General features: G+C 38.9%; 1 protein-coding gene across 4 annotated transcripts; it reads right to left on the bottom strand.

Annotated features, from left to right (window-relative positions):
• Positions 1 to 3,760: 3,760 nt before the first annotated feature.
• Positions 3,761 to 23,160, bottom strand: LOC100559548 (RNA-binding protein 45). 4 transcript variants are annotated; one of them, XM_062962923.1, is made up of 11 exons: positions 23,011 to 23,160; positions 19,982 to 20,101; positions 17,244 to 17,315; positions 16,763 to 16,867; positions 15,820 to 15,945; positions 13,687 to 13,866; positions 11,965 to 12,094; positions 10,166 to 10,259; positions 8,512 to 8,660; positions 7,748 to 7,948; positions 3,761 to 3,925 (listed from the first exon to the last, which is right to left on the bottom strand). In XM_062962923.1, the coding sequence occupies exons 3-10, from the start codon at positions 17,305 to 17,307 to the stop codon at positions 7,768 to 7,770; spliced, it is 1,029 nt and encodes a 342-aa protein (XP_062818993.1). In that variant the 5' UTR covers positions 17,308 to 17,315; positions 19,982 to 20,101; positions 23,011 to 23,160; the 3' UTR covers positions 3,761 to 3,925; positions 7,748 to 7,767. The 4 variants fall into 4 exon arrangements, with proteins under 4 accessions (XP_062818993.1, XP_062818994.1, XP_062818995.1 ...); XM_062962924.1 differs by having other exon boundaries at positions 16,763 to 16,864; XM_062962925.1 differs by lacking the exon at positions 17,244 to 17,315.
• Between the last annotated feature and the right edge of the window lie 274 nt (positions 23,161 to 23,434).

Here is a 23,434-nt window from a genome sequence, read left to right as displayed (position 1 = left end):
TCTAGCCCGTGTAGGGTCGGTGACGCTCCAAGTCTTCCGCCACTTGCACTCTAGTCCCCGCCTCACCCGCTTCATCAAAGCCAGCTCCTTGGTGAACCAAGGAGCCGACCTGGCTCTGCGGAGCGCGAGGGGACGATCGGGGGCGATCGAGTCAAGAGCCCTGGCCATCTCGGTGTTATAGAGATCAACCAGGGTCTCAACAGGATCGTCAGCCAACATGACAGGAAGTTCCCCAAGAGACATCAGGAATCCATCTGGATCCATAAGTCTCCTGGGGTGGACCATCTTAATCGGTCCGCCACCCCTGTGGAGGTTTTGGGTGACGGTAAGTCTAACACTGACCAGATGATGGTCGGTCCATGACAATGGAAGGATGTTTTGATCTTCCACACCAACATCTCCCCCATTCGTCACAAATACTAGGTCTAAAGTGTGTCCAGCCTGATGAGTGGGACCAGATATCACTTGGGACAGTCCCATGGTCGTCATGGCAACCATGAAGTCCTGAGCTGCGCCAGATAAGGTGGCATCCGCGTGGATGTTGAAATCTCCCAGGACAACAAGTCGCTGAGAGACCAACACCAGGCCAGACACCACCTCAGCAAGCTCAGGCAGGGAGACTGCTGTGTCGCGGGGTGGACGGTACACAAGCAGAATCCCCAAACTGTCGCGGCTCCCCACCCTCAGGTGGACACACTCAAACCCGGTTGATTGAGGAACGGGGCATCTGGTCAGGGGGATGGATTCCTGATAGGCTACCGCCACCCCACCTCCCCGCCCCACAGGTCTGGCTTGCTGGTGCACTCCATAGTCTGGTGGACAGAGCTGGGTAAGATTAACTCCCCCCAGCTCATCCAGCCAGGTTTCTGTAATGCAGGCCAGGTCTGCCTTTTTTTCCAGGATCAAATCCTGTATTATCGCTGTTTTACCATTTACAGACCTGGCATTTAACAGCAAGACCTTGAACCCGGGGGGTCTGTCATGGAGGCTACCTGACCTATCTTTCCTCAGGGTCGCAAGGACTTTGCTGCGCTTCTCCCTGGGCTGATGGTTTCGACCGCGCCTTCCCCCTCCCCACACCACCTCAATGGCTGCCCAATGGTGGTTATACTCACCATCCTTCTTCATTGTTGATCAGACTTCTTGGAAGGAGGCGGGTGTTCAAATGCAGCATTCCTCACAGATCTGGCACAATTTGAAAAAGGAAAAGGGTCTCCTTATGCAGCGATTTTGTTGTTGTTGTACTTGGTTGTTTAGATAACCTGTCATTCAGCTCAGACTTGCTGGAGCCTCATCAATTCCGGAACAGAAGTTGTTTAACTTATTTCTTAAGGTAACATTGTCTTTGGCTATGTAAACAAGTATTGTTTACACCAAAAGTTCTCAGGTCAGTTTTCATAATTTCTCATTAGAACTTTTCACGCCAGAGTTAATGAATTCTTCGCCTCTTATTTATTTACAGTATTTATTTATCTAGGTAAAGGTAAAGATTTCCCCTGACATTAAGTCCTGTCATGTCTGACTCTGGGGGTTGGTGCTCATCTCCATTTCTAAGCCGAAGAGCCGGCATTGTCCGTAGACACCTCCAAGGTCATGTGGCCGGCATGACTGCATGGAGCGCCCTTACCTTCCCACCGGAGCGGTACCTATTGATCTACTCACATTGGCATGTTTTCGAACTGCTAGGTTGGTAGAAGCTGGAGCAACAGCGGGCGCTCACTCCGCTCCTGGGATTTGAACCTGGGACCTTTCGGTCTGCAAGTTCAGCAGCTCAGTGCTTTAACACACTTCGCCACCGGGGCTCCATTTATTTATTTACAGTATTTATATTCTGCCCTTCTCACCCAAAAGGGGACTCAGGGCGGATCACATTGCACACATATAAGGCAAACATTCAATGCCATAACATAGGACAGAGACAGACGCAGGCACGGGCTGGCCTCGAACTCATGACCTCTTGGACAGAGTGATTTGTGTCCTCAGCCTTGCCAGACCTTTATAGGCTCCAGCCAGACCTCAATCAAACAATTTCATTCAATTCATTCATCACACTTGGGAAGTGGTAGCATCTGGACTGGAGCTGAAGGCCGGATCAGAAGACCACGTTGATACCTGAGGAAGAAGAGAAAGGGAGGGGGGATCCAGGACTTTTGGGGGTGGGTTTCCTTGGTTAACAGCAATGTTACTAAACCTGTTTAGTTTTCCAGAGAAGCAGGGAGATAATGACACAAAAGCAAGTAAATGTTAACACTTTGTACATTTTTTAGTACAGAAAAGAATTCGGAATGAAACCGAACAAGTCAGGATGTCCCCTGCCTGATGGAAGAGGTTTCGGCCAAGCCTGGTTGAGACCATGCCTGGTATAACTTGAGGTGTAGGAATGGTTGAGTCTATCATCTAATCATAATTTGTAGTGGGAGAAAAGCTTTATATAGACTGAGGTGTATATTTGTAATAGTGGTAGTATTTGTAATTGAAACAGTAAGTGTAAATGAAACAAAGAAAGAAAAACTGTAATTGTAAAAATTGTGGAAATTGTTTCATATTGTATTGTATTGCATTGTTTAACAAATTTGTTAGTAGTAAGCTTGCCTTTTATTTAAATTTTGTTGGCTGTACCAACTGGGTTTATTAACTTTATAAAAAATCTAACTAAGCTTTGAGTATCATTAACTGGAGTTTACATAAACTTTTATGGGGCCCTGAACACCCTTAATCAAGTGCTAAATACCTTGATGCTGCTACTGCTATTTGTATTTGTTGCTGCTTTTTGAATGCGTCTAATTATCTTGGCTTTGCCTTTCTTTTACTCATTTTCCTCTTCAAATTGGCAGGAGTGTCTAATGATAGAGGAATATGAAAATACAAATCTAGAAAAGATATTAAATTAACATAAAGCACAAGAGGGTATAATGCAAGTATAAACGTAACAAGACTGTACATAAAAATAATTACCAAAAAGAAATATAGTGGACTTTTTATATCTGTCACAGTTTGGGTTCCAGGACCAACTTTGGATACCAAAATCCATGCGTGCTCAAGCCCCATTATATGGAATGATGCAGCAAAACAGTGCCTCTTACATAAAATGGCAGATTCAGAGTTTGCTTTTTGGATTTTAAAAAATGTGTTCAAGTCATGTGGATGGTTGAATCTGTGGTTGTAGACTCTGTGGATATGGGCAGCCAACTGTCATCAGCTATAAATACAATTATATGTATTCCTCTTAAATCCTTCACTGTCCAAATTAATTTAAAAAATAGTAAAGGGTGCCCAACCATTCATAGTTTTGATTTTGGAGGCGCTTTCTAATCCTGATGGGGCCCAACATGGCAAAAAAGCGTATCCCTGGTTCACCAAAATCAGTCACCTTATTGCTAGGTTGCTACATCCTGTCAATTCAGTTTCAATTGTAGGTAACTATGAATGAGCAACTTTCAAGAGCTCCAGTCATCCACTGCTCTGCTCATGTCTTGCAAACTCGGGGCTCTGGCTTCCTTCATTGAATCAATTTAATTGAAGTGCGGTCTTCCTCTTTTCCTACCACTTTCCATTTTACCAAGCTTTTCCAGTGCACCACATCCTATCATGAGATGTCTGACATACAGTAACCTTTACTGATTGATATAATTTCACCCTGGCCTCTGTTGATATTTAAACTCTTTTGTTAGAATTTGCTAACAAGGCATAATTTCAGCCAACAGCAAATTTCAGACATATCTTATTTACTAAAGTCTGGATTGAATAATTACAAGAAATGTTATATTCATTTTTTTAATTATATAAAATATTTTTGTTTTATACAAAAATTCAAAACTCTACATTGATTTTTTTAAAAAGCTTGCCACAGAGCTCTGCAAATCCACCACAATACAATTCCAAGCACATTTTCAGACCATTTGCTGTGGCTCCCGATGAATTTGTTCTGTAGAAAAAAATGCAAACAGTTTCAGAAAGGTGAAAATACATGTATTAAAAAGTTATTTCCAACAATAGTCACATACTCTCATCACAATGGAGACTGTCCCAACTTGTGATCTGAACTACTCACCAAACTTCTCTCCCCATTCTCAAAGTTGCTCTGATTTCTAGAACTTTCCAGCTTCAAAATATTAAAGAGACTAAACTTGAACAGTTTATGATGCCTTTCCTTGGAACCTCTGACAAATCTCACTAAATATTAGATGCTTGCCAAATATGTACATGGAAAACCAAGGGCAGGGAGGACTGCCTTCCTAAAGCACTAATGGTTGACTAGGAGAGAATGCACACATATGCTATTTTTAAACAAAGGCAATTTTGCCTGAAACAAAAGTGTATGTGCCACAGCTTTGTACCTTTCCTGCTCACGGAGTGCCCTGCACTGTAACACAAGCCTCCGCAGTTGCAAGAAGATTTCCATTAACCTTGCACTATAGTTCGTGGACCAGAACTAATCCATTTCCCCCTTACATTCCTGGTTCTTTGCATTCTCTACTGGACCAGAAAGAGTGTCCTGGCAGGAAGATTGAGGTATATCAATAATTTCCATACAGTCTTCACAAGTATAAGTAGGAATCTAACAAAATTCGGCAGAAACACTTTACTCTAGGATGCCGTTCTTTCTTTCCAGCCCAGAACTGCTCAAATGCTATTTTTCTCTCAAGATGCTCAGATAAGCATTAAATAAACAGTACCACTTTTAGGCTATGCCATCTCTCTCGTGTTCTTTCATCTCGGGTATCTTTAAAATGTGAACAGTTCTCCAAAGGGATTTTTTCAATTACCACCTCCAATAAAGGTCAACAGATATGAAATATATAGCAGGCAGAACATGTTCATTCCCTGGAGATTTTCAGCAGCGAGAAAAGAAAGCATCTTTGCTACATTAAGCAGGCAGTATACTGCAAAGGGACTCACTGGCAAGTTAGAATAAGAATGCAGCCCCATCCTGCGAAGGAAGCACAAAAAGTTTCTTTCCTCTGTAGGCCATAATCATTAAAAACATATGAGAAATACATCTTTATTCATCTGATGAGAGATAGATTTATTTTCACTTTATTTTTGTTATTTTTAAGATTAGCAGTTCTGTTTGTGATATGACTTCCCCAAACATGTGCTGCTATGAAAACAAAGTGCTACAGAGCTAAAGGCAGCTGTGGCTTGACAACTCATCTCTTTTCTGCTCAATCCCACACACTTCCTAAAAGCCCCTAACACAGCAGCTATAACAACCCTGTGAGCCATCATTTATCCATGTTTAATGTATTTTGGACAGATTTCAGTTTGTTTTCTATTTGAATATAGACGTTTCTATGACTACTGTCAGAAATATGCATACAGCTAGGAAGAGAGTTAGTTCCCACCATTTCTTTTCCCCCCATTAATACATTTCATGACCATATATATATATATATATTAAAAAACCATGAGGATCTGAATTCCAGAAAGTTTGAAAAATCATGTTTAAAAATAACCTGGCTTTCGGATGGTTCATTGAACACACATTCCCTCCAGGCTATATGTATATGAAACAGACATGAATGTCAAATTTGGACTTAAGTCCCACTGCAAAATATTTCATTATGTATGCCTATGCAAATACAGATATATATTTTTTGAAAAAAAATCAAAAACACTTCTGGTTGCAAGCATTTTAGATAAGAGATGCTCAACCTGGATTAAAACGTACACTAGGCTCATACATTAGAAATTAAATCCTCGCTATGAAACCAAGACATGGGAAATCTCAGTACATTCACCCTTTTTTTTAACAAAGAGGGCAGAAAAACAAGGAGAAGCTGAAATAGACGGAAAAGTATGCCAGCAAAGAGAGGAGAGGCTTTAATAGCCCAGAAAGACTTTTATGCCTCTGAGAAACATCACACAACTTTAGATTCTGGTTCTATCTACCATTAAATGTTGTGTGTTGTTGACCTCTCCTATCGATCAACAAACCTTTACAGAAAAAGAAATCCTTCACTAAATCTCATACAGGATGGATCTCCGATATCTGAAATGCTTGGGATCAGATACATTTTGGATTCTTTGACATTCTAGAATACCTGTATTTTCATACACACAGTGAATGTAGGATGTGTGTGGGGGGAAAGAGGGTTAGTCACACATCTAGCACCCACTGAGTTTTTTCTCAAAAAGGCCTTGCTCCTATCAGCAATAAAGAGGGAAGGAGAGGGAGGCCACGACTCCTGTAAAAAACAAACATCCCAGATACTTCCCGAGCTGTCATCACGCTTTCTGCCCTTTGAAGAAAGTAGCATTCATAGCTAGGAAGGAAGTAAAAGTCACAGCTGTGTAACTGCTTGAACTTTTCCTTGCCTTCTCAGCCATGAGGGACTGCTCACAGATTCTCAGTTGGGTGAGGCTCTCAGGGAGAGATGCTTTGGATATTATGCCCTACTAGGGAAATTCCAGCAGATTAACTGATTTCTTTAGTGAGCTGTGGAAATAACAGGCAGTGTTTGCTTTGGGGGACAACAGACACACACTGATGGTAGTCAGTCAAAGGCATGTCAAAAATAGTGGAGCTTCCTAGTGATCATGCACCAGATTGAGCTCCAATGCTTTTGCTTACATGGGCTGGCAATGTCAGGCTGAACATAGCAGGAGAGAAAAACTTTTAGACAATTTTTGTCTTAAATAAGAAAATGGAGAAGAACCATGATTTAAAACATGCAGGTTCATTTCTCACGGAAAAATGCCCCTTCTTTCTGTCGATTCTTTGCCCAGAGGTATGTATGTATGTATATGTATTATTATGAAGCCGCGGTAGTGCAATGGGTTAAACCCTTGTGCCGACTGGACTGCTGACCTAAAGGTTGTGTTACTGACATGAAGATTACTGGTTCGAATCCACGAGATGGGGTGAGCTCCCATCTGTCAGCTCTAGCCTCAGGGGACATGAGAAAAGTCTCCCAGCAGGATGGTAATACATCTGGGTGTCCCCTGGGCAACATCTCTGTAGACAGCCAATTCTCTCACACCAGAAGCGACTTGCAATATGTTCTCAAGTCACTTCTGACACAATAAAAATATCATTATTTATGCCCCATTTTATCTCTCACAAAAGGGACTCAAAGCAGCTTAACATAAAAGCATTAGTATGCAATTTACGATATACAAATATGCAAACATTAAAACAGAATTAAATATAAACAGCATTTTAAAAAATCAGTTAAAAACCATTAAAACATATTCAAAGCATTTTTTGCTTTTCCACTGATAAAAATCTAAAGTGGGATCTAGTTCAGGTTAAGATTAGCATTATAAATTCCAAATTAGGGATTGTTGCAGTGATGCTGGCAGTGGGCTACTTTCCTTGGATTTTTCCCTTTCTTCCCAGCTACATGGGCTGCTCTCCTAAAAGGGCAGGAAGTTTGCCAACATCGGGGGGGGGGGGGGGGGACTTGAGATATCTCCTATTATAGGGGTCTTGTGAGAGCAGAGCTACAAGAACCTCAGTCTTCCCTCTCCTCCTCTTCTCTTTTCTCAGTCAATTTTTACAGAGGAAAAACTCAGAAGTGGGTGTCTGATAGGGGGAAATCAGTTTTTGGAAACTTTCAGTTTTCCTACTAAGAGAGGCTCAACATGTATATGATTCTAGTGAGGACAGGGGGCTAAATTCATTAACGTAAACCCTCCTTATTCTGGATTCAATGAAGGAATGGAAGAGAGAAAGACCAGCTCAGAAACCATTAAAGACAGATAAAGGTCTAAGTGTAGTGTATGCAAATGCCAAGATATTTACCTGTTTGGTCACAACATCCTTTAGGGTTTTGTGGTCTTCTCCATAGGCAAATAAGATAGTGTCACCTTCAGCTTCACATCATTCACAGTCTTCCCATGTAACACTGCTATGGCATCACTAGCACTGGCTCTGTCAGCAAACATGGCATGACCCATGTTTTTCCCAGGAATAAGGTAAACTTTTATAAAATTTCCAAATCGACTGAAACAAAAAAATCCAGGACAAATATAGTTAGAGAGTTACATACAACACAGGATGAAGTGTTTTATTTTTGCACTTGTAAAACAGCTTTGTGTTACACCATTACTTCTGTGGGTTCCCAAAAAATATTAAGTATGTTTCATGCATCTGTGGAAAGTGGATCTACTCACAAAACTTTATGCTAATGTCAATCAATTAAAGGTTTTATTTATGGATTCTAAAATTTTGCTCTTAGAATAAAGCCAAAACCATGATTTTATTTTTAACTAGTCAGGTTCTACTTGTAGAGACAGTCACTATTTGACTTGGAATGGATGTGGGAAAATGCTTCTCGAAATCTAACATACAAGCATTTCAACAAATAAAATCAAAAGCATCATCTGCAATGCCCCAAGTCAATTGTTGTAGTCGTTTTCCACCAATGTATATTCCTTTCTCTTCCAGACAAACTGCAGTTTCATACAACTGCAGTTCTTCACAATCTACAATTATTTTCTTTTTAGGTTTCAAATCAGGCACATCCATTCTGAGCAGGTTTGCTTTTTTATTGAAGTCAATCTCACCTTAATACATTGTCCAAGACATCTGGAGGTAAGGGGTGAGGGTCAAATATGATGAGAAGACTTTCCCGCACAGGAGAGTCAGGAGGAGCTCTCCTTTTGCTTGAAGGAAGTTCAGCGTCTGTTTGGATACGGGGTGGAATCGGGGGCTCCTTGAGACAGAAAGGAAACTACAATCAAGACTGCTGAAATCCTATGTGCTGTCTAATTGACAGTGCAGGTGCTTAGATATCAGTCTAATCATATTCTTCCCACCGCTAGCATGTATCAGAGTTTCTAGGCATCTTAAATGTTTCCAAAGTGGTTTATTTCTCTAGTGTTTAAAAATATAGCTTGTTCTAACAAGGCAGGAGTAACATAAGCAAACAAGCCAAAGAACAAATTTAGAATGTTGGAGAAAAGAATAAAAGTTGGTTCAATCTATTTATATATCTGATGAGTCATAAAACAAGTGACCCAACAGAATTATTGCTTCCCTCTCCTTGCTAAGACAGGGAGAGAAAGAGAGACTGTGCTCTTACAGAGGAATATCACTGATTCACATTAAGTTTGTGTTTATTATCTGCCCCATCATCTAATCCTGATCTCCAAAAGACTGCTATTTGTTCTAATGGTGATTTTGCTCTGTAGTTTAGGGATCCTTTGGACATCTGTTCCCATTTATAATGTGTAATTCTGCATAAGCACTCAATTTTTGTTAAACGATATTATGCTGCTTTCCCAGCAAACAAATCCCAACCAACAACCTTCAATCTATAACTTTTTACACATGGAAGCAGACTGCACATATGTGCCTGTGTACAAGGATCTCCGTAGATGCAGCTGCCAAACAGAGTGGAGGTGGGCAGGGAGGCAGAAGGCACAGTACAGGCCAAGCCCCAAATATTTATAGCACTGTATACTGATGGATCAGCTATCCACACAGATAGCCACAGGAACATGGCTTCTCTCCAACCAGTCTTAGTTATAAATACAACCACCTATGGGTAAACTCATGATCCAAAATCTTTAGCTATTAAAGTTATCCTGACAAAGGATGAGAAGGGAAGAGGAAAATGGGTTATAAAGGATGATGAAGAGCATTAATTCTTCATTCAAAAGAGAGATGGGCACAGTGTGCCTCATATCAAGGCTGTTTTTGTAGACCATTGAGACTTTAATTCTTCTGATTTTAAAAAGATGTGAACTGCCTCTCCGAGAAAGGAAATTTACCTTTTAAATAGGGTGCAGCGGTACCCTTTAAAGCTGAAAATATACAAAACACAATTTTTGACAATCAGAACTGGATTTTTGGCCATTTGTGAGAGTTTTTTGACCTTTCTTTTCTGGCATTTTGACAGTTCACTCCGCTCCCTGAGAGCCTAATGAGCCAATTACTTATTGATTATTATCATGGGGAGTATTTTAAAAGAAACAATCAAACACACATAGACTATTTAGAAATAATAATAAACAAGCTTTATTTGTATACTGCTCCATCTCCCCAGAGGGACTTTGATTAGTGAATATATATATATATATATATATATATATATATATATAGTGTGTGTGTGTGTGTGTGTGTGTGTGTGTGTGTGAGCGAGAGAGAGAGAGAGAGAGAGAGACAAACAAGACTCAACACTTATTTCTAGAATGTACAAATATCAGACGTCCTTACAGAGAAGCCCAGAAGCTGAAGAACTGAATTGTCTTTCCATATTACTGATAACATCTCTGAATTCACCAGTTCTGTTGCCATTTCTTCGAAGAGACTGTAGCCCAGGACAAAATTAGAATACTATTTTAAAAATAAATGCTGTATATGTATATCCTAACACTACTCAATTGTATTAGACAAAGATATTTACTTATTTATTTGTATTACATCTTTCTTCCACTGTGGGACTCTAGGTGACTGGCATGATGATTTAAAACAAAATACAGCTTACCCCCCCCATCCAAGTAGATGAAAACATTTATGCTGACCAAGCTTAGGGATATTTTCATACTTCATATGAATTCTAATGTAATCCAACAGATAAAGGTAATCTGCGCCCACAGAATGGTTTCTGGGATGTACTATGGAAGGTATCGTATTTCTTAAATTCTAAAATGTACTGTTTTCCTATATAAACATCTCTAAAAATTGGGAGAGTCTTAGAATCGCAGCTGTATCTTATTTTTGGTGATGGTACTGAATTTAGGGTGCGTCTTACAATCAATGGCATCTTACAATTGAAGAAACATGGCTATTATTATAAAGAGAGGAACTAACGGAACGCTTGATACATACTGCTGCATTGGGCATTTACCTCTGAATTCAACCCCCATTCTTCAGGAGAAGCCTTACTTCAAAACAAGATGCAAGTCACTTCCAGCTTTCTGAAACACTTCCCAAGCCTAAAAGAGCTTTGGAGTAGGGAGCTGAAGATATTGCAAAGTCCCCTTTGTCCCTTATAGAGCAAAGATGGCATGTTTAAGTTTGGTTTTGTTCTGAATTGTTGGGAGGTAGTTTGTTTTAGGGCTTTATTACACAAGTCTGGAAAATTACAATTACAGCAAGATAACGTTGTCTATCATCGACACTTTTCAGGCTGCTTTCCAATTCAATTACACTATGTAACATGATTTTTGTTCCTGGGTTATAGCTGTCATTTCCTAATTGGTTCTATTATAAAACACAGAAAAGTTTTATTAAACTGCAAAAACTTTGTTTTGGTGGGACATTCTTGCAGCACATTTTGCTATAATATTTCAATGAATATCTAATTGAGTCTGAACCAATTCAACATAATTTCTGGAGTATAACAACTACTTTCAAAATAAGTACTGCACAATGAAACAGGAAATAACACTTCCAAACCAGGAACTTTTTTCAAATTTTATTACCTTGTGTTATTAGTGAAGTACACCCTTTCAATGATTGGAGGGGGGGAATCAATGGCTTCCAATATTGCTGTTATTGTATACTGCCGCTGGTTCAATTGATTCTCTCTACTTGCTATATTCTGCCTGTCAAATGGTATGATTTTTGTCTTTTTTATGTCTCACTACTCCCAAACAGGGCGAGTTTGCTTGCACTGAAATGAAATAGCCCTTGGGGTCCACAAGACAGTCTTTAGGCCTACATGTGACCCAATGCCCAAAGTTTTGCTACTTCTGTGAGAATGGAATGTTGTCATACAACGATATTCAAAATTTAGCTTCATGTAACACCCAGAGAGAAACCAAGGGAAATCCCATTTTTCCTTACATATAATTTTTCTTTTCTCTTCAAGTCACCTTAATTTGGCGTTTAAACACAATAATCAAATGTGCTGCAGCTTAAAGGATTCAGCAACTACGTTCCAATTAACATTAGTAAATAACCACACATTTTTATTTCTTTGTACTTTTCTTTTTTACACAATTCCCTTAAAACAATTGCCCCTCATGATTACCAAACTTATCCAACCCTACTTATTGTTTGGTACTCACTTAGTTTCATCAGTTTCATCTTCAATAAAAGTAACAAGCAGATGATTCCCAAAAGGATATTCATAACCGTTGAGTCTGTTTTTGGCAAAGATCGCTGATGCAACATTACTGTATTGAATCATTGCATATGCTAATAAATAAATAAATACATACATACATCAGTAAAAATGGGACAAAATGCATAGGTGTCCATCAAATAATAATAATAATTTATAATAATAACTTAATTCTTATATCTCGCCCCATCTCCCCGAAGGGATTTGGGGTGGCTCACATGGGGACCAATCCCAGCAATATACAATAAAATACAATCACATAAATACATTTAAAATATATAAAAACATATCAAATCAGATGGCCCAACACACATTTTGGTGCCACAAATGTAAGACGTGTTTCTGGGTATATTTGACCTGCTATTTCCAAAAATTGCACCAGTTCCTCCCTATCAGCTCTAGTTTTTGAGATACAGAACATATGCCATATACCAGTCATTTGCTTGGCCACGGAAAACCATGATAACCATATCTAAGAAACTAGAGCTGATACAGTCTATTCAATGCAATTTTCTGAATAAGCACCCCAAATAATAGTAATAATAAACTTTATTTGTATCCCGCCACCATCTCTTAAAAGCACTAAATGGAGCAACATGCACAAAGTATAACAAGTACATGGCAATAAGACAGCAACAAAATAAACTTACAACCAAAATAAATAAATCATCATATAAAGTCATACTAATTAAAACTGAGTAAAACAGCAAATATAAAATAACTGAATATGTATCAATCCTATAAAGTGCAGGGGTAAAATACCCCAGAAACAGGCCCAAAAATCAAGACACCAAAAAAAATAATTGTTGGGGCTGTGTTCTTTCAGTAAAATTCAGTAAAAAGGGGCAAATCCTTTCTTCTGAAAGAACATAATATTGCCAGGAAATCTGGAATTCCTCAGCAAAAAAAACAAAACAAAAACAGTCAGCACTACTTCATATTCTACCTTAATACAGAAAATCTGCTTTCATTTTAGGTTTTCATTTGCATATGCACAACAATGTGTTGGTAACACAATAAAAGGGATTGTGACTATAACTTTATACTACAGACCAACTGAGGCCCTTCCACACAGCTGAATAAAATCCCACATTTTCTCCTTTGAATTGGAATATATAGCAGTGTGGACTCAGATAACCCAGTTCAAAGCAGATATTGTGGGATTTTCTGCTTTGATATTCTGTGTTATATGGCTGTGTGGAAGGGACTTGAGACCTCCTTCTGAGTGAACAATTACAAAGATGCTATGTAACAGTTAAGACATAATATTCCTTTGCCCAGTACTTAACAACTTGCTTTGTTGCCACAACTGATTAAAAAAATATCCTGCCTGTTTACATGTAGAGGGTTTAAAGTGGAGCTCCCATGAGCCAAAGGTAACCATTATCCCTGTCTGAGCCACTATCACTGCCTTTATAAATACATCTAAGTGTTTGTTAAATCTGGACAAACATGAGGAAAATGCAACAGTTTACAAATATCCAACCACAAATTAGTTCTGACATCACCTCCTCCAATCTCCCGCTTAGAAAGACAGAATCTGCAAATGAACAGCTCTCTACTGACAGTCTCACATTTTTTACATTGCCAAGGTAAATCTCTCTAAAACTCTATTTCTCTTTAAAATTGAGAAGTCATGCATTTAGCTTTCAATTTGTTGCCTTACTGCGTTTACTGTAAAGTCCCTGATGAATTTCACAAGCTTCCAATCCTGGGATGAGATCGAAGAGATTGAATAGTTGCTTTCGTTGCAATGGGAATTCTGATACTACTGATAAGCGCCTGGAGACAGATTCTTGGCTTCTGTTATCACTTGTTTCCAAGCTTGAAAGGTCTGGCAATTGTTCTAAAGAAACAAGAGTAAAACAATACTGTTGCAGACCACAGAATGACTGTGGGCTGCTTGTACTGAACAGAAACATCCACACATATGTTGTTCCGCAAGTTCTTCACTTATGATCAGCCTAAGTCTTTGCTATTATGAGATATATTTTAAAGTACTAAATATTCAGCATCTATGTCTTGGATTTATTTCTAAACCATTTGCATACAATTCAGCTGTCAACTACCTGTCAACAGCAATTGATAGTTACGTATCTCTGCCAGAAGAGGCTGCTGTTCTTAATACAGTAGAGTCCCACTTATCCAACATAAACAGCCCGGGGCTGTGGCGCAGACGGGAGAGCAAGCCAGTGCAATTAACTGCTATGAATAACTGACCAGGAGGTCATAAGTTCGAGGCCCGCTCGGAGCTATGTTGTTGTTTGTCTTTGTCCTATGTTAAAAGGCATTGAATGTTTGCCTAATATGTGTAATGTGATCCGCCCTGAGTCCCCTTCGGGGTGAGAAGGGCGGAATATAAATGCTGCAAATAAATAAATAAGTGAAAATGTTGGATAATAAGGAGGGATTAAGGAAAAGCCTATTAAACATCAAATTACGTTATGATTTTACAAATTAAGCACCAAAACATGTTTTACAACAAATCGACAGAAAAGGCAGTTCAATACCCAGTAACGTTATGTAGCAATTACTGTATTTACAAATTTAGCACCAAAACATCACAATGTATTGAAAACATTGACTACAAAAACATTGACTACTAAGAGGCAGATTGCATTGGATAATCCAGAACATTGGATAAGCGAGACTCTATTGTATTTCCAAAAGAGCAGATTCTCAGACCTATCTCAGTTTGCTCAGTACATGCTTGTATTCTTTTGCTCTTCCATCATTTCTCAGGAAAGTCAAGATCCAAGAGCAGTCTCTCTCTCCTATAACTCAGCTAGATCTGTGCTTCCATGGATAAATGTCAATGATTTTGTTTTAATTTGTACTTCTTGGGATCTAAGACAAACCTCTGGAATTCATTTCTCGATCTACCATCAGTGCTACAGATAGGGATCAGAGGCTTGTACTTCTAGATTCCAACTGGGTAACGTTTTTGATTTTAACAACTCTAGTGACTCAATGGGGGGAAAGTCCACCTCAGCTCATTTGACTGACCTGAACATTTTAGAAGATTTTAATATTTTCTTCAGCATTTACCTTTGCCATTTTAGCACATAAATGTTTTATACAGTTTTAACTACCATATTCAATACTGTGTTTTAACCTTGTTCTTCACTGTGTTTCTTAATATCTAATTGTATACGTTTCTACGCTATAATGACGCTTGTACATTTTCTGTTGCTGGTCATCGACTGTAATAAATAAATTTGAATTTGACTTGAACATGGTATCTACCATTCTATAATATCTTAAAAGACCATACTAATTGTGGTCTACAGGTATTTTTGCTCAATATATTTTTTGGTCTGTAACAGAGGAGTAATGTATTGGTGCAATTTCCATTATTTACCCACAAACAACACAGTATTTGTGAAGGAAACAGTGTCCTAAGAAGTAAAAAATGTGAAAAATTGCACTCTGACTGCTGTATGAGTGGGTACATGAACACAATTTCTCCCTGAAATAAAAAGAGGTAAAGAACACACATCCTCTCAAACGAGCAGCTTTCCTGAAATATTTGACTTCTATGCCGTGCTTGCTAATATAGAAGCAATCTACACCTAAAAGCAAATGGGACTTAGTTCTGAGGAAACAAACATGTGACAGGGCTTCAATGTGCACTCATCATTTGCAAAGCACATACTAGACCTATTCCCTTGAGCCACAACCGTTCTTGATTCAAAAGTTAGCTTTGAGAGGAAAACCTCTTCCTTGAAGCATCTTTTATGGGAAAAGTTTCATTTTCTGCAGATTCAGGATTTACAAAACTTACAACACTTCTACCCACCTGAAGGAGACATGGTGCTCCTTTGTAGTTGAGGGCTGATTGTCTCCTGGCTTGTACTCTCAACATATTCATGTCCATGGGGATGAAACACATCAATGTTATGTTCATTCAAAGCTGCCGCATGACCTGAAGACAACAGACCAATAGACTTGGATTAATTCATTACGTATCTCTGACATGTATTCAGTCTTATAGACCATGCTGCCTTATCTCTTAATAACAAGTAAGTCCCACAGATGCCCATGGAAATTATTAGAATATGTTCAGTAGGGCAGAGCTTCTTAAGCTTTTTCAACTTGCAACTCCTTTTTGCTCAAAAACTTTTTATGTGACCCCAGATATATAGGCATATAAAATAAGTGTAGAAATCAAACTTTTTTGGAATATCAGATGGTAAGACAACTTTTTTAGAAAATCGGATGGTTAGCAGTTTGGGCTCAACTTTTGGTTTTTTCTTTTCCTCCTTTGATAGAAGTCGCTGCTGCTGCCACTCCTACTCTATGTGTGGGGAGGGGGGACAGAATCCTTTCATGACCCTCACCTTGAGCCAAGGGGAGCCCATTTGGCATCAACCCACACTTTCAGAATCTCTGCACTAGGGTCTTGGCAATGCTCATCTTAAGAACACAGTGTATACTTGAAACAGACCAGTTGGTCCCTTGTGTGTGACTTCCGGTTGTATACTGTTCACATAATGTTCCTTCTCAAGGGAGGGAATGGGCTCAGTATAAGGCTTAGATAAGTCATACAAAGGAATTCTTCAAGATTAGAAAAGCAAAGCAATACAGAATTCTCATTTGCATTGTTTCCTGCAGACTACTGGGCATCCTCTATATATGAATCTCCTTTGAATCTTTCAGAATGACACAAAATATGTCCCCAAACCCCAAAGTGAAATTATCGATATGTATGTTTCAGGACAATGGAAATGTTTGTGACATACCTAAAGCAATCAGGTTTCCCTGCCGTGATGCATTGATTCGCTTTTTCTGGTTTGCGCTACTGGATATACTCCAGTTGGACATAGATGATCTGGTGCTGGAAACTGCTGCAAAAACAGAAATATTTTAAGAGTTCTAATATCTATCAACAGAATGAATTCTATAGGCAGAAAGATTTCTCCAACTCAACTCCCAAATTTAATTTGACGATTTAGGGGATCCTTCAAAGAAGATTGGCAGGGGAAAATGTGTGCAGAGTAGAGATGGGAAAGTCTAGAAAAAAAATGGAAAAATGGAGGGGGGGGGGGGGGAGACAGAAAAAAAAACCCCAGAAGAATTGGGAAAAAGCAGGGAGGACTGTTTTCCATCTCCAGTGCAGGGAAAGAGAAAAGAACGTAAATCCCACAGCCTACACCTCATGCTAGGAGCTGTCCATACTTTTCACAAATCATGTCAATCTCCACTGTTGAGAGTATTACACACCTAAAGCAATAAGGTTCTTCCTCTGTATTATATGGCTCTTTGCTTCCTCTCTGGGACTGCACATACCATTTTCTGTCGGTAAAACAGACTGTTTCAATGTAAATCCAGCAGCCAAATATTTCAAGGAGGCAAAAAGAAAAAAAGAATCAGAGGTAATGTCTGGTGGGGCCCTTGCACTGTGGTGTAGGATGGCTATGTTTGGCAATAACCCAGGCTGAATTTTGAACCAAATACCTAAAGATGCTATAACCTCTGAAACATCTGAATAATACTTTCCAGAGTTTTCAGTGAGCCCAGAAATCAGTTTGAGAGAGTAAACATCAGACAGCAATATACAGCACAATAATAAGGTGTCTGTATGAAGGAAAAAAGGACTGCAGATGCAGTCTACAGAGATTGGTAGAATATTCAGTGGCTGCTAATGGACAAATAATTGCATTCTTTCCCCAGTAGCAATATGGAGAGGGATGTCCTTAGACTAAAACTTTCTAGGAAGAAAAATTCTAGGCTTGCAAAACCACAGGTGCTATGGCCGCTACAATTCTGAAAGCCAGCTTCGGAGAAATAGGCTGCTTGGAGTGAACAGCCTTCTTTTTTTCAATGATAAGCACAATGTCATTGTCCTTCATTCCAATGCAGTGCTATACAACAGTACTGCAATATTGCTAAGGATCATTAAACTAATGTAGTGCACCACCATGATTCTATCATTCATCATTCTAAAATAAAATATTTTATCATTGAAAATGTTTCAGTTTTTCAGGTTTCTATAGGAAAACCTCAGCAAACATCCCTGGAACTCTGTTTATTCGTTTTTCTGCTCCCCTACTCCAAGCTTCCACACCTCCATGTATCTAATAATTTTAAAAACCTATTCTCAATAACAACAACAAAACATGCCCCTTTCTGAGTAGAATGGAGAAAAAAACAATATAAAACAATTTAGTCTGTCCTGGGAAAACTGAAAAAAGGCACTGACTCCCTTTAGTCTCTCTACTCATAAATGGTTCTGTGGAGAAATGGGGATGGTAGCTAGAGGCACCTGGCTTCTGTGGTGCACTTGTGGTTTTCCCTCTCTGTGAAATGACCTCAATGTATTCAATATCTGTAATTTTGGCCTCAAAACCTGACCTTAACTTATACATGAGGTTGACCATTTAAGAGTTTATATGGTACTCATAGAACTAAAACCTTTTAAGCAAATCCATTAAAAGACAAAAGATTAACAACAAAACAGCACATGCTTTAAAATGCTTTCAGTCAATTCTGAAGAGCTAAAAGCCCAGAAAGGCTCATACAGGAAAACAGTGTCTTTCAAACTCCATGGACGGAAGTCATTCAGAGTTTTATAGATTTAACACGAAGACTTTGAATTATCGTATTCTCAGAAATAGATTGGTAGTTAGTGGAAATATATTCTAACAAAGGAATAATATAATCTCAGTAACCTTCCTTCTGTCCATAGCCTGGGTGTAATTCTTGGGGCCAACTGAACTTTTTCACTTTTGAGTATGCCATAGTAACCCAAAATCAAAGTAACCAAGATATGTATTACTGTGACCTGATCAGATGTTTCAAGAAATAGGCTCAGTTGGTATTCTAGTCTTAAGTGTGCAAAACCCCTCCTGGGACCACAGAAAGCTGGGCCTTTGGGCTCAGGGCAGAATTCAATAGTGCACCCAAACTGCAGCCCTGTGTCTTCAGGAGAAATCCATTCAACATAACCTGAATCCCCATCCTTTGGTCTGGAATAAGAATAATTTGTTTACCACCATCCAATCCATTACAAGCACTGGTTTAGAATGGAAAAAATCATTGAAAAGACCATTGGTGACACCTGACCTCAAAATTCCAGAAAAGCTCTCACTATATTCTGTTTCGAACTGATCACATAATATTTCTACTTAGAGGAAACAAAAAAAAAATACCAAGCCAACAGCTAAATTTATTAAGACTTAAAACATATATTTAAATTGCAGTAAAAGAAAAAAAAATCAAATTTCAAACATTTTCTAAGGAAATTCCCGTTTAGCACTTTCAAATGACAACCCCCACCCCTTTGAGAAACGTTTTCAGGAAAATGCCTTGTTAGGTTCCCCTTGGGGTTGCTATAGGCCTGAAGTGACTTGAGGGCTCACAACAACAAGAGATTGGAAATGGAGCAGAATGTATCTTGCTTTGAAAATCAGTATCTTCTTGAGATTTCTGCTAAATTTCAGAGGGAAAATGTGCACAACCTGTACTTACCTTTCTGAATACAGTGTGCAACCAAAAATGTGTATACAGTATATGAAAAATATAGATCAATTTTTTAAAACTTGAATCAATTTTTTAAAACTTAACTGGAAATACAAATTCATAAAAGACACTGGTTTTGAAATAAACTATGAATGTGTGAATTCTCATATATGGAAAATATTTTCCCAAATCTGAGAAGAAAAGAGGACAGATTTAGAATATCAGTGGGGAAAGAGGAAACTCAATGGGACAATCAAAAATATCCGTAAGTATGGCATTCATACTATTTTGTAGACTATTGTGCATCTCTTTTGTTTCAGTTAAGGAAAGAACATTACAAGGATTCCATTTTACTATTGTATATTAGGGGACTTGAGTATTCATTTGTTTGGACATCCACAGAGTGTCCTGGAACCAAACCCCAGCAGATAACAAGGGACCACTGTATAACAAAGTTAACAGCATTCATTCACATTTCTGCTACAAAAAATACTACTTACCCCAAAAGATTCAAGCTGCTCCCTTTTATATGACACGTTTCCTGTTCGAGATCGTGAACAGCAGATTTGTGTTCAAGAGTGTTCAGGACTTATTTACTATCTCCCAGACAGCTTGGTAACCTGAGGCCGATAAATAATTCAAGACATTATCTGCAGTTGCAGAAGTTATGGGTTATTGGGCACCACAATCATCTTCTTCTAGAGCCCTTTCCCCTTATTACTGCAAATCTTTCACGGGATCAAAGTCCTTCTAAAAGGGAAGGATCCTTTCTTACTTGCAGCACAAATACAAGAGAATGGCACACATGAAGGTTTAACTTGTTTACTTGAATATTCTCACTTGATATATAACAGCTCTTATTTGGAAAAAAAGTATTTATAGATGAAATTCTAGGTGAACAACTTTAAAAACCACAAGAAGACAGTTAAAAGATGACAAGATAAAAATATAATTTGCTTATATTTTCATCTTTTCTGGGTCTATCATATTAGCATGGAAACAGTGTTGTCTTTGTGAAGGTGTTGCAAACAGACACATATCTGAATAAGTTGTATAGTTCTTTGTGTTATTAAAAACCTATATGGGATAGAATGGGAATGAAATAATTATTAATTGTATCTCATCTTTCTATTTCCATATTTAGACTATATTATCACACTTCACAAAAAAAGCACAACCATGATTCTGAGGTACATCACAATTCTATAACAAGCAACAATGATATAAAAGTGGGTCAGTGTGTTTGTTCTCTCCATTGTATTTCATTCAGAAGAATTTTTTAACAAAAGTTGATGTTTGTCCCTCCTCTGCCATGCTGCTCAACCTGAGTTTTCTGTGAGAATGAAGAAAACCTTCCCTCTGAAGCCAATATAGGCATATCTCAGTCAATGTATTCTTTAGTATCACTCTCAGAGAAAAATGGTACGAGAGCCAGAAAGATATGGAAATAATAGATAGGTTCATACACCATCAAAAAGGAGAGGTTCAGCATGTTTCAGCAAACTTTTTATCCAAAACTAATGATATGCACATAGGCAATTAAACGGTCAAGTAAACTTACTGACATGGAAATTTCAGATGCCTTTTGAAAATCTTGTGAATGCAAAACCTTGACTTTGCCTAACCACCTTCTGGAGACCCTGTCATGATATTTTCTTGGCCATATTTGTTCAGAGAGGGTTTGCCACTGTTTTCTAGTAAGGCAAAATATGACTAACCAAGGAGTCAACCTGTGGGCAAGCCTAGATTTGATCCGCAGCTTCCTAGAGACCAAGGAGGCATCTATACAGTAGAATTATTGCAGTTAGGCACCGTTTTAAATACAATGGCTTAATGCTATGGAATCACAGGAGTTGTAATTTGGTGAGGCACCCACACTTTTTGGCAGAGAAGGCAAAAGACTACAACTCTCAGGATCCCACAGCATACACAGCTTGGGTCCAACCTATTTGCGTGACTGTGTATCGCCTTATGAACCAGTGCGAGCCCTGAGGACCTCCTCTCGGTCCCACCACCATCACAAGTGTAGTTGGTGGGGACGAGGGAGAGGGCCTTTTCGGTGGTGGCTCACCATCTCTGAAATGCCCTGCCCAAGGAGATTAGATTAGCTCCCACCTTACCAGCATTCAGAAAACAATTAAAAATCTTACACTGGAAGCAGGCATTTGAAATTGGCTAGTGCAAACAAGGAGATGCAGCTGTTCAAGAAGTAAATTTTAAACCAGATTCTACTGCTTCTGTCAGTGAGAATAGGATGCCTGATGTTTTTAAATGATATGAAGATTTTTTTAAACTGTTTGATATTTATACTGATAGGTCTAACGGTCACAAGCTGTTTTAACTATGTTGAACTACATTTATTGTTTTATCCTTAATGTATTGTGTTTTGTTTTTGATTTACAGCTTTTTGTTTGATATTATATTAGTTGTGTTTGTGTTGTGAGCCATCCCGAGTCCCTTTGGGGAGAGGGGGCAAGATATAAAGTTTATTATCATTATTATTATTATTATTATTATTATTATTATTACAGCATTGAGCCATGGTTGTGGTGTCAAACTGTATTAATTCTAAATGTGAATGCACCCAAACTCTACGGTGCAAACCACTACACTATGCTGACTTTTTTTTTACACAAGAACCCTCATTCATTCCATATTAGTTTAATTGAACCTAACCTGTTCTACACCATGGTGCACTGTGACTGAACTCAGGGAAGCCATACAGCTGCAACTAACTCAGATCTTACGATATAGCCAGTTTTGTGTGTGCCTTCAAGTTGCCTGTCGACTTACAAAGATCCTAAGGATGTCATAGGCTTTTCTTAGCCAAGGATTCATTTGAGAGGTTGCGTTGTCATTTCCTTCCTTTCTGACATATTCCCAACAGCAATCTTGAATCTCAGTTCTAATCAGGGCTGACCATGTTTAGCTTTATTTATTATTCTTCTTCATTTATGAATCAGGTTTAAATCCCACTAGTGCCTTTAAGGTATTTAGGTCTCCCAGCCTGATCCAAAATTAGAGGTGTCGGGTCCCTTCTGCACAGTCATATAACCCAGGATATCAAGGCAAAAAAATCCGACAATATCTGCTTTGAACTGGGTTATCTGAGTCTACACTGCCATATATTCCAGTTCAAAGCAGATAATGCGGGATTTTAATCAGCTGTGTGGAAAGGGCCTCTCTCTCTCTCTCTCTCTGGTAACTGGATGGAGGAGCTTTCATGATATAAGTTTCTCTATGTTGCAGAGTGACAAGTTTCACTCTCTCAGAGAATTGAAGCAGTACAATAGGGGCCCTTCCATACAGCCTTATATCCCAGAATATCAAGGCAGAAAATTCCACGATACATGCTTTGAAATGGGTTATCTGAGTCTACACTGTCATATATTCCGTTTCAAAACAGATATTATGGGATTTTCTGCCTTTATATTCTGGGATATAAGGCTGTGTGGAAGGGCCCTATGACACATACATCCACTTCTAGAGGGAACCAATCCAAATACTAACCACAACTGTCTCTGCTTACCTTCCAATGTGCCCAGTTGAGGGTATTTGCTGGCTAGCCTACCTCTAACTGGGTGGAACTTAATCTGAATCCGGAAGTTGGCTTCTTCCCCGACATAGAGAAAAACCGGAAGTCAACCTTGCCACAGTGGCCCCTACTGGCTGAAGTAGAACATGAACTCAACCCGTCGGAACCGTGAAAGGGCTGAGAATCAAGCGTCCAATCAGATGCAGAGTTATGCCAACAGGGTGGAAGAATAGTGCAGCCTTGAGTCCCAATTGGCTACGATGCAAACCAATAGATTTACAGGATGATGAAAGCGGGTTATCTAGTTTCCAGCAGAGGTGCCTTGAGCCCCTTCCACATTTGAATAAAATCCCACATTTTCTGCTTTGAACCGGAATATGTGGCGGTGTGGACACAGATGAACCAATTCAAAGCAGGT

The sequence above is a fragment of the Anolis carolinensis genome, chromosome 1 (genome assembly GCF_035594765.1).
Source record: "Anolis carolinensis isolate JA03-04 chromosome 1, rAnoCar3.1.pri, whole genome shotgun sequence".
Classification (NCBI taxonomy): Eukaryota; Metazoa; Chordata; class Lepidosauria; order Squamata; family Dactyloidae; genus Anolis; species Anolis carolinensis.
The sequence above is the reverse complement of the archived record's forward strand: the minus strand, read 5'-3'. Positions and strand labels throughout refer to the sequence as shown.

Excerpts from the sequence above, each read along its gene's own strand:
- LOC100559548 (XM_062962923.1), bottom strand. The coding sequence starts at position 17,307 with ATGTGCAGTCCCAGAGAGGAAGCAAAGAGCCATATAATACAGAGGAAG. Across the intron at positions 10,260-11,964 it reads GATGAAACTGATGAAACTAA|TCTCTTCGAAGAAATGGCAA; the intron begins GTGAGTACCAAA and ends CCTGGGCTACAG. Across the intron at positions 7,949-8,511 it reads GTCTTGGACAATGTATTAAG|TCGATTTGGAAATTTTATAA; the intron begins GTGAGATTGACT and ends TTTTTGTTTCAG.